At 51.7% G+C, this 16,348-nt stretch overlaps 5 protein-coding genes across 5 annotated transcripts; 2 read left to right on the forward strand and 3 right to left on the reverse strand.

The window, feature by feature from the left end:
- Window positions 1-990: 990 nt before the first annotated feature.
- Window positions 991-2,474, forward strand: VFPPC_05558 (PAP2 domain-containing protein; the record flags this gene model as incomplete). Its single annotated transcript, XM_018284733.1, has 2 exons — window positions 991-1,157; window positions 1,310-2,474. 2 exons carry the CDS (start codon window positions 991-993, stop codon window positions 2,472-2,474), a joined length of 1,332 nt encoding a protein of 443 aa, XP_018141566.1.
- Window positions 2,475-2,836: 362 nt separating this feature from the next.
- On the reverse strand, window positions 2,837-3,813 carry VFPPC_13864 (casein kinase II beta subunit; the record flags this gene model as incomplete). The annotated part of the gene is made up of 3 exons (XM_018291636.1): window positions 2,837-3,292; window positions 3,441-3,686; window positions 3,754-3,813. The coding sequence occupies 3 exons, from the start codon at window positions 3,811-3,813 to the stop codon at window positions 2,837-2,839; spliced, it is 762 nt and encodes a 253-aa protein (XP_018141567.1).
- Window positions 3,814-4,117: 304 nt separating this feature from the next.
- On the reverse strand, window positions 4,118-7,537 carry VFPPC_05559 (hypothetical protein; the record flags this gene model as incomplete). Its single annotated transcript, XM_018284734.1, has 3 exons — window positions 4,118-4,846; window positions 4,902-7,073; window positions 7,136-7,537. 3 exons carry the CDS (start codon window positions 7,535-7,537, stop codon window positions 4,118-4,120), a joined length of 3,303 nt encoding a protein of 1,100 aa, XP_018141568.1.
- Window positions 7,538-9,494: 1,957 nt separating this feature from the next.
- Window positions 9,495-11,328, forward strand: VFPPC_16183 (aromatic aminotransferase Aro8; the record flags this gene model as incomplete). Its single annotated transcript, XM_018293936.1, has 4 exons — window positions 9,495-9,689; window positions 9,765-9,798; window positions 9,867-11,017; window positions 11,071-11,328. 4 exons carry the CDS (start codon window positions 9,495-9,497, stop codon window positions 11,326-11,328), a joined length of 1,638 nt encoding a protein of 545 aa, XP_018141569.1.
- Window positions 11,329-11,608: 280 nt separating this feature from the next.
- Window positions 11,609-13,342, reverse strand: VFPPC_05560 (cytochrome P450 52A11; the record flags this gene model as incomplete). The annotated part of the gene is made up of 3 exons (XM_018284735.1): window positions 11,609-12,533; window positions 12,610-13,123; window positions 13,177-13,342. 3 exons carry the CDS (start codon window positions 13,340-13,342, stop codon window positions 11,609-11,611), a joined length of 1,605 nt encoding a protein of 534 aa, XP_018141570.1.
- Window positions 13,343-16,348: the final 3,006 nt, after the last annotated feature.

Below are 16,348 nucleotides of genomic sequence, written 5' to 3' on the forward strand. Positions count from 1 at the left end.
TGGGCATCGTACGGGCCGGGCAGTGCTCGACGCAGCAACCCATCAAATACAGAGAAACCATCCATACGACAAAACTGCAATGTGAAGCACGAAGCAAAAAAGAATCTGGTGTGGTACATGCCAAGATCAAATGAAAATGTATTCCCTCCATCCATCGATCCATCCATCACCCTGAATCCCCACCAAAGCCGCCCACAACAAAAAAGAAGCTTACGACGTCGCATGTCAATCAATCCCTCCATCCATCACCCCTTTCCTTGCCGCCAAGCAAGTTTAGAACATGGAGACGCAACTGGGGACGCAACTGGGGACACGGAGGGCAGTGCAAGCAAGCAAGCAAGCATGCAAGCTTTCAATTTCAGTTGGGCATCACACTCAAAGGGGGTGAGCGCGATTGTTCGAGGACCAGAATATTAAAATACCCGAGTCCCTTGTCATTTTTACTCTGCACTCAACGGAGCTCTCCATAAATGCTCAAATCTTGCGGCACGTCAAAACCCGAAATCCAACTGACACCAAGGCCATGACATCTCTCACTTGAGCACTCGTCCAGTCGACCATCACCATCCCCCCAGCTGCGCCTCGTAACACATCACTTCATCGACGAAAAAAAAAAGACCCCTCTCGACCACTTGCACATCCTTTCGTGCCAACCGGTGATCTGTGATCATTACGCGCGCACACACCCACCCTCAACTAATTTGGCCGTGGAAGCAAAAAAAGTGCCGGACTGAAACCTTGCGATTCCTTAGCTTGGCTTCGCCCCTTCTGGTCCAGTCCAGTCCGTCTGCCGTATTGTCTGACGACATATTCGCCAGCCACCCACAGTTAACTACCTGGCAAGCGCCGAGCCCATCGTGTGCTTGCCGACTTGCCTGACGGAGATAATATCTATCTCGGTCCCCCCCCCCCTCCTCTCTTTTTTTTTTGGGTTCTTTTTCCTTGATCATCATCCGGGCTGGGTGACGACGCATGTCTGAATACCAAAGAATGGCCCACTCTGGGGGCTCATCTAGCGGCAACAGCTTCACTGTCAAGCTGCTCGCCTCATATGCATTTGACTGGATCGTCTTGATTGTTATTACTGTGGTTGCTGGGTTTTTGGGACGCATTGAGCCGAATAAACGGCCATTTTCGTTGCAGGATCCCAATATTTCGTGAGTACTTTATGCACCTATCTTGCCACTTTATTTTTTCACCCTGGAATACTGCCGATGGCATTTCGGCAGTTGTTCAAGGGTCGTGTGACCAGCTTGCCCAACAGCACAACAACGTCAAGACGCAACGGCTAACCACAACTCCAACCTAGATTCCCCTTTGCCGAAAAGGAAACCGTTCCCTCATGGCTTCTCGTCGTTCTCTGCGCCCTGGCCCCCGTCGTCATCATCCTCTTCGTCTCCCTGATCCTCGTGCCCGGCAACACCGTCCCCAAAAACACCAGCAAGGCCCTTATCTGGAAGCGAAAAGTATGGGAGCTCCACGTCGGTTGGCTGGGCCTCCTCATGGCCGTCGGCTCAGCCTTTTTCTTTATTAGCGGTATCAAGAATATGTGTGGAAAGCCGCGGCCCGACTTGCTCTCCCGATGCCAGCCCGACGTCGCCAACGCCTCAAAATACATTGTCGGCGGGTTTGGCAAGAATATTACTGCGTTCACCTTGTACTCGGGCGATATCTGCATGCAAAAAGACCGTAAGAAGCTCGATGATGGATTTCGCAGCTATCCCAGTGGTCACGCTGCCGCTGCGGCTGCAGGGCTGATATACTTGTCGCTGTTTTTGGCGAGCAAGTTTTCCGTCACGCTGCCGTTTGTGGTGCCCTCGGGTTCTGCGCCGCTCGATGGCTCGATGCATACTGCTTTCCCGTCGCGAATGAATTCCGGCGGCGCCGACCCCTATGAGGCGAGTCGTTTGCGCGATGGAAATAGCGAGTACGGCAAGGCGAGGGTTGTTAGCCGCAACGCCCAGCACAATACTCGATTGCAGTCTCTTAGAAGACAGGCTGCCGCGCCGCCTGTATATCTGCTTGCCATTACTTTGGTTCCGTTCTGTGTGGCCATCTTCATTGCTGCGTCGAGATGGTTCGATTTCCGCCATCATGGATTTGATATCCTGTTTGGCTTCCTCATAGGTACTGTTACCGCTGTTTACAGCTTCCGATACTACCATTTGCCCATTGCCGCTGGCGCTGGTTGGGCCTGGGGTCCTCGCAGCGATGATCGTGCGTTTTGGGCTGGCGTCGGCAGACTGGGCTTTGCCGGTGATAATTTGGACGACTACCCGCGGCGTATGGATCCATCTGATCTCGGCGAGTCGGGCGACGTAGATGTTGGCGGCATGCGGGGAGCATCAGGCGCAACTGGTGCTGTACACCGTGGAGAGAGACCAGCTGGTCCTGGAGAGTTCCAGTTCCGCGACGTGGAGCTTGATAGAATGGATCGAAGGGCACAGGCACCTGGGTACGCTCAGGCTCATTAAGGTGGTGATGTATGGTTGTTTTTATCTATCTCCTCAGTTGCATTAAACTAAGTTTTTGGGATTTGGAGCCCCCTGGAGCCATCTGTATAGTGTAGACGGCCACGGAGGCGGAGTTTTGATCTTGTAGAGCTATCAGATACCATGCGAATACACCACTTGTCCATCCTGGCCTGCCGTCTACTTAATCTACTAGAGTGTGACTGAAGTTTGCTCGCCCAGTAGCATCGCAACAGAAGCCACACAAGCACCTGATGCTCGCCCAGTAACCCAACCGTCCATCTCACAATGCCAATCAGTAACCCATAACACGCCAAATTCAAACATAACCATCAAACTCAGCGAGTCAAAAGTCAAAGCCCCCCTCACCCCATCGGCATCAACCGCCCATCCACCCCCTCAAACTCCTCCTCCTCCTCCTCATCGTCATCCTCATCCTCCCCCCCAAACCCCGACTCAATCTCCAGCTTCCTCAACCGCCGCCTCATCTCGTCCCTCCTTACGCACTGCCACCGCACCAGCGCCGCCGACGCATGCACCTTGAACCCATACACCCGCGGCACGTACCTCTCCACGCTCTTGCTCGGTATCAGCGCCGGATACACCTGGAAGATGATGTTGTGGAACGAGGTGCCGAAGTAGGCGCCGTCGATGGTGGCGTGCCGGCTGGACTTGGGGTTGTATATGTCTTCGCAGCGGGCGCAGAAGAGCTTCACGGGCTTGAGGTTGGGGATGTCGCTGAGGCCCATGGGGAGGAGGGGGTGCGAGTGGCAGTTTACGCGGGGGCATTTTCCGAATTCGGCTTTTTTGTATTTATCGAGCTGGGGGGGTTAGCATGTGCATAGTAAATCATGGATATATGGTGTAGTGTGGTGGGTTCGTGAATGGTGTTGTGGCGTGGATATATGATAGATTCGTGGATGGTGTAGATTCGTAATGTATGCCAGCAAAAAGAGGGGGAAAACATACCATCTTCCCTAACCCCCTCGTCGTAACGATATACCTCGCATGCACCAGTCCGTACAGATGCCTCGCCGACTTCTCAATCGTCTCGCGCATCTCATCATCGCAATCCAGGTCAAACACATCCGTCACCAGATCCAACGCATACTGGTAGTACTGGACCTCCGTGTTCAGACCCGTCAGGTTGAACCGGTCGGTGAGGTACTCCTCATCGATTTCGCAAAAGTATTCGTTGCCGCGGGACGAGATGAACTGCTGCGCGTTAGAAAGCCCATCCACCCGCCAATTCGAACTGTGTAAGGCCCTAAAAAGAACGTACCCAGTCGCGCCAGTAGCTCGTGTAGTCGCTGTCCGACTCGCTGACGTAGTCGTCCATCATGATGTTGTGCCGCCGGGGGGGTGTTGGTGTGGTTGGTGATGGGAGGTTTGGTGTTGTGGAGGCTGGTGGTCATGGTGGGGTTGCGGATGGCGATAACGTGACTGACTATTTGGCTGGCGATATACCACCACATCCACGGACATCAACTCTACCATCGTCAACAAAGGTTAAGTTACGGGAATTGTCTAATCATAACTTTATATGCAATAATGGTATTCGCTAGTTAACCGCATAATCCAAGACACCGCCTTTAGTTGCATAAATTACCGTCCCATCCCTCCCATACTCATACACGCCTTGCTGGCTATGGCGACCGAGATCCATTGAACGGACTGGCAGTCGAACCAACACTAGATACATCACTCGCCGATGGCAAGTCAGACTCGGTTTCGTCATCTTCATCTCTGCTGCCTCTTCTAGAACCATTGGGAACCCGAGCCCCCGGAATCTCCAACCGACTCCTTATCTGTTCCGTGGCTTGCTCCTGTTTCCGCCCCATGTTCACCATTTCCATGACTTCCTTGAGGATTTCGCCTGTCTCGTCCATGGCCGCTAAGAAGCGAGCCAGTTCTTTGCACAGCTCCCAGTCCCCTTCTTGGATCGCCCTCGATAAGACACGCACCGACTGGTCCGTCGATGATTCCAACTCCTCTAGTGTGTGCAGCACAATCAGGTAGCCGCCTGCGGTTTTGAGTGAGCCCCGTTGCAATGACTCCTCAAAAAGTTCCTGTACTGGCGGCAGGTACGCAAATAATGTCTTCCACTGTCGAACTTCCGTCTTCCGCGTGCACTGCAACACCACGTCGAGATACTCTTTAGATGATGCAGATAAGAGTGATAACACCCGAGGAAGAACAGCGTCTTCCGGTTTGGGACACGTATCTGCCTCCTCGTCTAGTACACGGTGTAGCAAAATTTCCAGTCCATGTGACAGGTACTCCAGGTTTTGATACTGTTCGCAAAGCTCTCCCGCTTCAATCGTCCTGCCTTGCCGCAGGTAAAATCGTAGAATCTCAGGCAGAAATAGATGTGTCTAATCAGTCAGTGTCAGTCGTTTAACTCCCTCCCACAATCATACAGCAACTTACCCTTATGGCGAAATGAAAAAAGGAAAAGGTCACATCTCGCCTCTGGACCAAGTCTGATTCAACACCCAAAATGATGCCCTTTTCCAGCAATACGGAGAGCGGGTAAAAGTCCACAGGAATAGAAACTGGCGCCGGAAGGTCCCTGCCGCCGCCATCGCCCGAGGCGCCTTCTAGCAGCTCGTTAATGTTGGTCCAAGCCTTCACCTCCATACCATCAAACACCCAGAGCGAATCCTTCAATGCTGGCGGGCCACGTCGAAGGGATGGATCGTCCGACAAGTGGGCAACATTGAGCAAGGGCTGGTCCCTCATACTGGCGTGGTACTCCACGTTTTGAGCAATAATGCGCATGTCGTACTTCAACTGGCCGTCGTCATTGAGCGAAGGGCTCAGCAGGACAAGTTTCCCATCTACCAAGAATATCACAGAGGCTACAGCCACATCCTGAGACGGGTCCCCATCTACCATCTGAGACTCGGGTAATATCCAGCTAAGCCCCCGAACTCTGGCAGGAGATCGCACTATGCCATGGAACGCAATCTGCCCCACTTGAACGAGGCGAACGGAATCAGACCACGGCGTGAATATGAAATGGTACAAGAGATTCTCATATGTATAGACGAGTAGGGAGTCTTCGCCAGACGTAGTGACAAGCACAACGGGCGCGGGGATCTGCTGCCGAAATAGTACGTGGGACATGTCGAGTGGCGTTTCTCTCGAGAACAGCCGTAGCTCGTAATTCCTGTTGCTTTCAACAGCAGCGACAAGAATATGCTGGTACCAGCACATACCGCCTCGGACTTGAAATTCGTTTTCCATGGCTTCAGTTGTAAATGTCTTCCACCGGCCGCTGTTGACACTGTAATGTGCAAGGCCACGGCGACCGGCAACTCCGACGTATCGACCATCAGCAGATATGACGGTCTGCCGAATGGGCCACTGATTCAATAGATAGGTTGGAGGCACCCTGGCCGTGTGCCACAGAAAGGGTTCGGCAGAAATGCTCGTCATATCAGGGAGGTCGTATCCTCTGTACACCATAACTGCAGAGGGAGTCTGAAGAACGGTCCGAAAGACGTTGGCCTCGTTGTAGCACCCTGTAACTGCATTCTTGGCCATCTCAAGACTCCAAATAGCTTCATGTTGAGGCCCTGCAAGCAATATCTCAGATCCGCCTCCAATCCACGACGCTGACGACACTCCGGTGAGCCACTGCTCATCATTGCCGCTGGAAATGCCCTGATCGGCTCCAAAACTGTTGCTGCCCAGTTTTCCAAACATACTCCACGTCGACCATCCCTTCTCGAATCCAGCAAAAAGACAATAGCCGTCAGGGGAATAGCACAAGGATGTGAAAGCTCCAGCAGCAACGTGGGATACAGGGATCCTATGTTTATGCGAGAGGACGATGTTCCCCGAGTAATCTCGAACCGAGTATACGTAAACGGTCCCATCGGCACATCCCACCGCAATCAGTGAAAATCGAGCATTGATGACAGCCTTGACGGCAAAATTTTCTGAGGACTCAGGAATGTGGAAGCAATAACCTTTGAAAAGACGCTTGGCGTCCGCATTTTCAGAGTCGATGTCTCCCTTCAGCTGTTGCCGTTGTACTGCGTACGCTCGTCCGTCGCTGGTGATCCAGGTTGCCAAATTCATGGGCCTGTCATATGTCATCTCCTTTATAGACGCCTTCTTCTCCACCCATCCCATCTTGCTCACAATTTCCGTTCTTGTTTGGTTGCCTGTGCTGTCTGGCGTCCATCGGATGCATTGAACTGCGGCGGGCTTTCTGGTCGCCACCATCAGTTCATCATCCAGCGCTAGAGCACTTTCAATGCCGGCATCAATCTTAATCACCATTCGAAATCGGACACTGACGTCACGGACCCCGGACCCCTCTCCCGGGCCCCAAAGGATAAGATCTCCTCTCAGTGCTGCTTGAGGCCCGATGAGGCTTTGCTTCCGCCGTTGGACGTTGTGATAGTTTGGAAACTGAGGTTTGTAGACGCACGATTCGCCATCGGTCGCTATTGAGTATGTGATGAGGTAACCCCTGGAGGTATGAACCACCAATATGGCCGAGTCTGGACGTAATAGGAGGTCGACATTGGTTCCGTAGGATTGAATAGAGGATTCGGATCGTACGACGACTGCAAGTATTACGGTAGGCTACTTCATGTTAGGGTGATACCAGCCTACTCGTGGGAACGGATTGCAAGGGGCTATCGCACCTTGGTTTGCCATAAAGTAATACTCGTTGCAGTTATGACACCAAACAGGTGACCGGTGCGGGCAACTGCCAAAGCAAGTACAGGATCCTTCAATGGGACTGAAGCTTTTCGGTTCGAATCGTCCGAGGGTGATGGGCTTTTGCTAGAAGGGAGTAGATCGTCTTCCAAGATGGGTTGGACAACCGGAGTTGCTGGGGTCAAAGGCGTCGGCGGGGGTAGGATGTCGACCTCTTCGTGTGCCGCCGCCGCTGAAGCTCGTGGCTGTCCATCTTGACCAAGCGATGAGGATGAGCTTGACCCGTCGGGTTGTTGTAAGCCATCGTATGAGACGAAGAGGTTGAGGTCTGGGGTTCGGCTGCTGCTGGTGGCATAGATGCGCGGAGTGCCGATGGGCCAATACATGACAGCCGCGGGTCCTTGACGGACCACCTACACGCAGGTTTCGAGGGAGAAGTTGAGACTATTGCGCTTTTCCGGTCATCTCTGTGTGGTGGTTCCCATTGGGCTAAGGATGATTTGATATCATGGGAGATGCGCGGATGATGGTAAGCTGGTGATGGATGGAGCTTGCTGATGGATGGTGGAGTTGGAGGTCAAGACAGGCACATTGGAGGCAAGCATCAGGAGCTCCAGTCCTTCCAGAGTCCAGAGTCCAGATAAAAGTGGGTCTGAATCGGAAGGATTGATTACATAAGACACATTGTTGCACAAGGACAAACTGCACTTTGTGCAGTCCAAGTGGACATGATGAACATGGTTAGATACTGATTCGATAGGATTATTTTGCATAGATGTTGTAGCCTTTGAATTTTCAAATTGGTGTTCTGATGGAATTTTTGTTTCGCAGTGGGTCGCCAGGAAATGAGTTAGTCGATGTCCAGATGTATGGTATTGCTAGAAGTTGGTTATGAATTGCAAGCTAGACTGATCATTTGGCCAGTAGTTGCATCTTCTATCTTGAGGAGCATCATAATGCCAATATCAACGGCGTGTGTCATCGTAGCACCGGGACATGGCAAGCGGTTTGTTGGACATTTGGATCATGCATTGTAAAGTACTACTTTCAACAGCCACACACATCCCGTCAATATACCAAGCCTACCATTGGCTCTTGTTGTCTACTCCTATGACAGCAACTATGAAACATTGGCCAACAAAGAGCCGTTGCATTACTCGAGTGTGCATTGAAAAGCTTACTACAATCCTGTATGTTGCATGCAAGTGTGTAATTGATTCGCCCGGAGGAAAGTGGGTCCTGGAAGACGAGACAACAACTTTGGCGGGGTGAAATGTTTGGGCGGCGGCGGGGGAGACGGGATGCGGCATACGGCAGGTTGCAGACGGATCGCCGACTGGATGTGTATGACATGACACATTCCGGAACCCAGATCAGTGTGTCCTGTTGTGTTGCGTGTTCTCAGCAAGCAATATCATGTCGGTCAAGACAGCTGTTACACGCAGTGTCAATCTTGCAGGGCGTGGGTGTTATCTCAGTCCTATCAAACGAGATTCTGTGTCATGTCTTTGTGACAAACAGCATGTAAGTCGTGTTCCGGCAGGCATCCCTTCACTTCAAAGGAGGACCATTGAAAACAATACATCGTACACAATGTTACAGTCTCTATTTCTCTCATATTAATACAAAATTGATTACAAGCAGCCAAAACACCGACAACGGCACATATACGCCCATAGGGCGCGCCGTATGTACGTAATAAAAGAGACCAGGTGACCCGTTGTTGCAAACCATCCGGCCTCCCGCCCCCGCAACTTTTTCATGCCAATCGACGGCATTGGCGCCGCAATGGTCAAGCAGCTCCGCTCCCCCAGCATCAAAGGGCAGCACTGGACCAACCGGGGGCCCATCAACGGGGGCCACTAGTGTTGTCTCTGCTGGACACAGGCTTTACGAGGGCCCTGAAGTGGTGCCAGGAGCTGCTGGAGGGCGCAAAGCCCGTTCCATGCGCACGCTGATGTGGATAATTGCGGCTAGGATCGGTGGCCTGCCGACGCCGGAGCCCGGAGTCCAAGCGCCGTGGTCACCGAACACCTGCCTGCCACCCCGTAAAAGGCAAGAACGACTTGCACTTGGAACCTTCACCACACTTTTGTTCTTTCCTCCTCCATTCTCGTTATCTTTCTTATCTTTGCATTTTTGCAACTGGCCGGATTGCACAAGACACCACAATTTTTCAAACTCTTGTCCTTGCTCACCTCTTCTCCCCATCCACGGGCATTCTGTTGCTGCATAGCCCATACTCGCCACCACTGCTGTCAGTACACGCGCACTTACACTTACACTTCCTACCACGCTGACATCAGTCCCAGAAACATGCCGGTTGCCACACCCCACACCGCCATGGGTGACCAGCACCACCACCAATCACAGCCGCATCAGAATGGTGTAAACGGTCACAATGCTGCCAATGGAACCAAGAATGGAGTTACATCAGGCTCGTCCATCATCGACGAGATTCTAGCCAGAAGAGCCAAGGCCGGAAAGCTTGTTGCTGGAGTTGCTGCTGCCTCAGACAGCGATATGTGGAAGGGCCCTGTGAGTAGCAACTATCCAACACCGCCTACTCGACACATGTATATTTGAAACCAACTCAACTAACACAATCTCAAGCAAACTGGAAAACCAAAAGCAAAACGTTGGGATCGTAAGTAGAAATCCATTATCCCCTCCAAAGCCGCCCCCGTTCAATACACTTACACATTCCCCAAACAGACCACCTCAGCAAGGAAAGCTTGGAACGAAAGCCATGCACTCTAAAGCAAGCAGCAAAGCACCTCAAAAAGCCAGGTCTCATTTCCCTTGGAGGCGGCTTGCCCTCTAGCGAGACATTCCCATTTGCCGAATTTGCCATGAAGGTTCCCGTAGCTCCTCACTTCTCGGAGCAAGAAACCCTGGACAACGGGCAAACAGTCACAATTGGTAAATATGACGTGCGCGACCACGATGCCGTTTACGACTTATCCATTGCTCTCAACTACGGTCAATCCACGGGCTCTGCTCAAATGATGCGCTTCCTAACTGAGCACACCGAGATTGTGTGCAACCCACCATACGCAGACTGGCGCATCTGTCAGACCATTGGCAGTACCGGCGCACTGGAGCAAGCCCTCAGGATGTTCTGCGACAAGGATCGTGGTGATTCTGTTCTAACAGAGGATTTCAGCTTTTCAACTGCGTTGGAAACCATTGCCCCCCTCGGCATCAAGGTCTTTGGATCCCCCATCGACGACCAAGGCCTGGTCCCCGAAGCCATGGACCTCCTTCTGACCAACTGGGACGAGAAAGAGCGGGGAGCAAGAAAGCCTCATGTCTTATACACCGTGCCCTCTGGCCAGAACCCAACCGGCGCAACGCAAGATGCCGAGAGAAGAAAGGCCATCTATGCCATGTGCCAAAAGCACGACATCTTCATCATCGAAGACGAGCCATACTACTTCCTCCAGATGCAGCCCTACACAGGCCGCAACCAACCGGACGCACCTCCCCCCAACACCGTCGAGGAATTCATATCCTCCCTGATCCCTACATTCGTCAGCATGGACATTGACGGCCGCGTCATGCGCATGGACTCGGTCTCCAAGGTTCTCGTGCCCGGCTCCCGTCTCGGCTGGGTAGTTGGCTCCGAGCAAATCATCGAGCGTTACCAGCGTCACGCCGAAGTCGCCAGCCAAGGACCAAGCGGCTTCTCCCAAATCATTCTCTACAAGCTCCTCGACGAGACTTGGGGTCACGAAGGCTACCTCCGGTGGCTGATGAATCTCCGCATGCAGTACACCAAGCGACGAGATGCTCTGCTCGCTGCGTGTGAGGATCACTTACCACAGGATATCGTCAGCTGGACTCCCCCCGCTGCAGGCATGTTTGTAAGTGCAACAAGCCCTCTCACAGTATACCCAATGTCACTAACAGAGCATAGCTGTGGCTCAATGTAGATTATTCGAAGCATCCCCACGCCGACTCAAAGTCCCTCGCAGAAGTCGAGGAAGAAATCTTCAACTCATGCATTGACGGTGGTGTTCTCGTCGCCCGAGGATCGTGGTTCCTAGCCGAGAAGGAGAAGCCCATGCCGGGTCTGTTCTTCCGCGCCACATATGCCGCTGCTAGTGCAGAGAATATGAATGAGGCGATTAAGAGATTTGGCCAGGCTGTGCGCGACAGCTTCGGCAAGGAGTAGAGACTAGTGTACTCTATGATGACATGAACAGACAATGAAACGAAACGAAACCAAAGCGAACTATGATGGAACAAGAACTGGAATAACTAGCGTAATGCAGGATACGAGTGAGTTCCATTGCTAGCTAATTCTTCAAAAAAGATCATTATTGCCAAAAACATTTCATCTCAGGACTCCAAGACTTAAAAAGTTGTGATTGCCTGCACACATGATATACATAATGAGACTTGTGACATCTTTTACAATTTTCCATCGCCTTCCTACCAAACCGTTACGAAATTCATGCCTTTTGTGCCTCCCAAAAAGCAACATGTACACCTTGTCCAGGGGACAAGACCACGTCTGCCCTCAACATGGGATTATCCCCATCCAATGCAAACATGTGGTTATCAAGACGGTCGAAGCGCTGGAACATTCGTACAAGAACGTAGCTCATCTCCGTCAGGGCGAACTGCTGACCAATACAGATACGAGGACCAGCATTGAAAGGAATGTATTCGTGAGGCTTCGGGTGCCAGTTTGCCCAGCGCTCGGGGCTGAACACAGCAGGGTCGGCGAACGTCTCGGAAACAGGGGGGTACAGCTCCGGCCGACGCTGCATAACCAGCGTTGAATAACCGACTTTGGTGTCTTTGAGGACGGGCAGGGGCTCTGTGCCATCGGGTCCGCCGCCGCGAGGAAGGGTGCAGTCCTTGAGAGCGAGGCGTACATTGAATGGAACAGAAGGGTAGAGGCGAAGCGTTTCGTTGATGACGGCCTTCATGTAAGACATGTTCTTGAGATGCTCATAAGTAGGTGGCTTAGTAGGGCCGACAACGTCGAGGATTTCTCGTCGCATCTTAGTGAAACATTCCGGGTGACGAGCCAGTTCGTAAATAGCCCATGACAAGGTTCCGGCAGTGGTATCGCGGCCAGCGAGCAAGACTGCAATAACTTGGTCTCGAATGACCTTGGGGTCGCGGGTGAAACGAGCGAGCTCGTGGAGGAAGGTGTAGCCCTTGTCGGCTTTGCTCTTGGATTCAAGTTCATCAGGGGTCATTCGTAGTGCGAGGTCGATGAAACGTCCGACGAACGTGTTGATTACACGGAGATCAGCGCGGTACTGCCATTTGGGAAGCAACCAGCGCAAGTTGTTGGCACGAGAAGAGATGTTCTGAAAGCGCTGGACATTGTTGAAGGCTTCGGCGAATTCTTGCTTGGGGGTGCTTTAAACGACGTCAGTACTGTAAAACAGGAGCATGCGTTCATACTACGAGCTTGGAAAGTAGATCATGGCCTTACCTCATCGACTGAACGTCAGCTCCGAGAAGAAAGTCAGTGGCGACATCCAGCGTGTATCGGTAAAACAAATCGGCAATGTCAATGACTTGGCCATTAACCTTGCTCATCTCAACGGGCTGGTTCTCTCCTTGTAAGGCACCGCCATTCGCCATGGCCCTGAAAAGGGTATCCATGTGAGACTCGAAACAATCTAAGTCACTAACACGGTCTCTGGTGAATTGAGGTCGCAGCATTTGACGACTATTATGCCACATAGCGCCGTCAGTAGTAAAGATACTGTCGCCTAGAAATTCGCCCCATTCTTGACGGAAAGGCTCTCCTTTGCCAAAATCAGAAAACTGTGTCGCCAGGATGGCCTTGATGTTGTCCGGGTCAATGGTAAAGACGACGCGTTCGTTGGCGATACGGGCCTCAACCGTGTTGCGCTTGTTACGCTTAAAGAACTGATCGCGCCAGACCTCCATGGTTTTATGAGTCCATACTGCACGGAGACCTCTAGAGATTATGTCCAGGCCTGTTGGTGGTTAGACTGATGTCGCCATTGTGAGGGCATTTAAGTAAACGAACCCAGTGGAACCCAGCTTCCCATGTCTTTGCCATAATTACCTAGGCGCTTGATACGTCGATGCTCGTCGAGACGGCGGAGGACGCCGCGCAACACAAGAGCAAATAGGAGGAAGGAAAGAATAAATTTCGCAGATAATTGTTCCACGACGGCCTCAACGACACCCATGATGGCTGTTACAAACCGGGAAGTTTCGGCGTTCTGATGATAAATAATCTACAATGTATGTAAGCCCATGCATGACGCGGAGAAGACCAATGGGATTCGATGGAGGCGAGAAAAGAAATGTCCAGGGGGCGTGTGGTTCGTATACGATGTTTTCTACGTGTACTTCCATCGAATAAAAGGGCTCAATGCAAATAATCTTAATTGATTTCTGCGACTTACTGGGTAAAATTAAAGTGTTTGCCGTAGTCTGCGCACTTGGTCAAGTGTCGCAAGGCACAACGGACGTGGTCTTCACCTTGCCTTGCATATAAAAACGTGCCAAGCTAGTAGTATCGGCGTAGGCGCTTCCCAATCCACGTACTCGTTGAACTAAACCTTGGCTAATACCGACGAACGGGAAGACAGGGAGAACACAGCCTTGCAAGTCGTGGATGTATGAGAACTTTGAAGGCAACAACAAAGATCCAGCAACAGCGCTGAGGATAAATCAAGAATGGATGATACCAAAGTGGGCCATACCAAGGGGTTTATAAAGAGTCTGGTTCGGGCCACAGGTCGACTCGATCTGCGGAGCAGCAGCCTAGTGACGGAGCAGAACCCAAAACAAGTCCGCCTCTCCAGGGTGGTGAATGCTAAATACCTGGGCGGGAGGACTTGAACCGTCTGGTGCAAAAGATTGCGGCTAGAGACCGGCAGGGGTGGGTAACTGATGGACGTGGTAACAACGGCCATTTGCTGCCCTTGTCTATGCCAATGACTGCACCGGATGAAGGCTGGGGCGTCTGTTGACCGGACGTGTGCCAATTAAGCGTCGGCCGATGGATGTTCTCTGTCTGAGCCAAGATCGGCCTTAGGGCTGCGGTTGTCGAAGAGCTTCCACGCGTACGGAACCATGCAAGTCAGGAGACTTCAGCTTTCACCAACCCCCGATTTGACGTTTCCATCGTGCAAGCCTCTGCGCCAGTTGACAACGAGAGGGAACATTGCTGGTCCTGGTGGCACCGCCTTCAACATCCCGTCAGCTTGAACCAGGTTGCGGCGCATGCGCTGTGATGCAGTTTGGGGGAGTGGAGTCGTGGAGATGGAAGTGAAATCGAACCGAGGTGGTTGGACAAGAGATGGGAAGAGGACCCCGAATAACAAAATAGTTTGTGCAAATGTCCTTGATTGGAGAACTTGTGACGCCTATCCGGATGCACTTCAGCCAAACAGTTGGCCGTGTTGCAGATAAATGTTGGCCATCACAAGTTCAGCAGTGACGTGAGACAGTAGCTTTGAGCTCGAAGATGTCAATGCACATTTTCTCGTCGTTGGTCCAAAGAGCTTGACTCCTTCCAAACTGACCAAGGTCGTGGTCGTACCTGCCAATTGTTTGACACAAGGGGAACAACTGGCATGTGAGAGGATACTCAAGTACTTTATCCAGACTTCTGATGGTTTGCTTCTTGCATCACACACACAAGACAATTCCCTGCGCCTTTGATGTTTCACTTGTACCTTGTTTTATTCACAAGTTCATAGTACGAGGTCCGTTCTCCGTACTCGTGCAGAAAATTATGTCACAGCACACTCCACCCACTCGCCAACGAACGTGGCTTCTCAGGAAGCCGTTATGCGGTAACACAACATAACCGTTCCAAGATGACGAATAGCACCTGCAAGCCTCCCATTATTGATGACCTGGTACATGCAGATTATGACCTCGGGTCAATTTCATTGTGTAAAGGAGCGGGTTGCATCCGCATAAGCCAAAACGCTTGCATCATTTCTGCGCGTGGCTACTTGTCATCAACACCACGCTTGAATGTGGCATCAGCGATATACAGTGGTTGCAATAGGTGCAGACTTCTTATGCTAAATGTGAAACTATGGGCCTCGGTTCTGACTGCTTTTAGCCCTCCACCATGGCCTTTACCTTCGGTGCAGCTTCCAAGATGGGATGTGGCACTGTGTTTATTTGCGCCTGGTCAGTTGACACGAGCATCAACAGAAGGCTTACTGCCACAACATTAATAACAAACATTAAACACAATGAAAGGATGCGAAGTCTACCAAGGCTGCACAGGCTCTTCAACAGGGCAACTTTCTTTCCCCGCGTTTTCAGGTCGCGTTGCCGAGGGCCATTGACGGAACCCTTGCCCATAATTCCCATCCACCCCATTTCGGACTGCGAGGTAACTTACCAGATGGAATGCATCCGAAGCTCTCGTTTAGGGGAGAGAAGGTGTCGTATTATTTGACTTCTTTTCACTGTGATTGAGGGAGTTTTGATCGAATTGCAACTTGGTATTCAGCTACACCAGGCTTCTTTCAACCATTACTACGACTGACCACAAGCCAACATCAGTGAGTGAGCTTCCAATATGCTTGCAGCCTGCCAAGATGGGCAAAATAAATACCCTTACCTCTGCTTTCCTGGAGTAGGTGGGTTCATTCTCCACAGCCACCACATACCACACACTAATCAAGTAGTTGAGACCTTGGATCGCTTGGGTTGTTTGGCAGCAATTGGCTGAGATACGCTGGTGGGCGCAGTTTGGCGTCATCTTCACCCATCTTGAAGCTGCCAGAGCCTAAAACACGGCGCAACCTCCACTGGTGTGCGGCACGACGGTCGAATGCACCTGTCCGCACGGGCTTATTTGAACCTTCTGACGGCCTGTGAAAGGCTATTCCGACCGTTGACAGCGGTGTTTCGGTCGTCGCCATATTCTCCGGTTGGATACTACATACACGGACCACTTGGTTAGTGATGCACATTCAACATGCTGAGTCTTGGCCTGGCTGTAAGTGACAACATCAATCAAACGTTCAGATATCGAGTCATCAATTGTAGGATGACTTCAGCTGGAGGGACCGTTTGACAGTTGTGTTGAGTCGTCTTTGGGTATCACGGCATTCACGAGTGTGTGCATGATGGGTAACACAGGGGAGGAAGCTCTACCCCTGACAGGTGAGGGATGAATTGCCAAGACACATCCAAGGCTCCAACATCAACTGGGGTTG

The sequence above is a fragment of the Pochonia chlamydosporia genome, chromosome 5 (assembly GCF_001653235.2).
Source record: "Pochonia chlamydosporia 170 chromosome 5, whole genome shotgun sequence".
Lineage (NCBI taxonomy): Eukaryota > Fungi > Ascomycota > Sordariomycetes > Hypocreales > Clavicipitaceae > Pochonia > Pochonia chlamydosporia.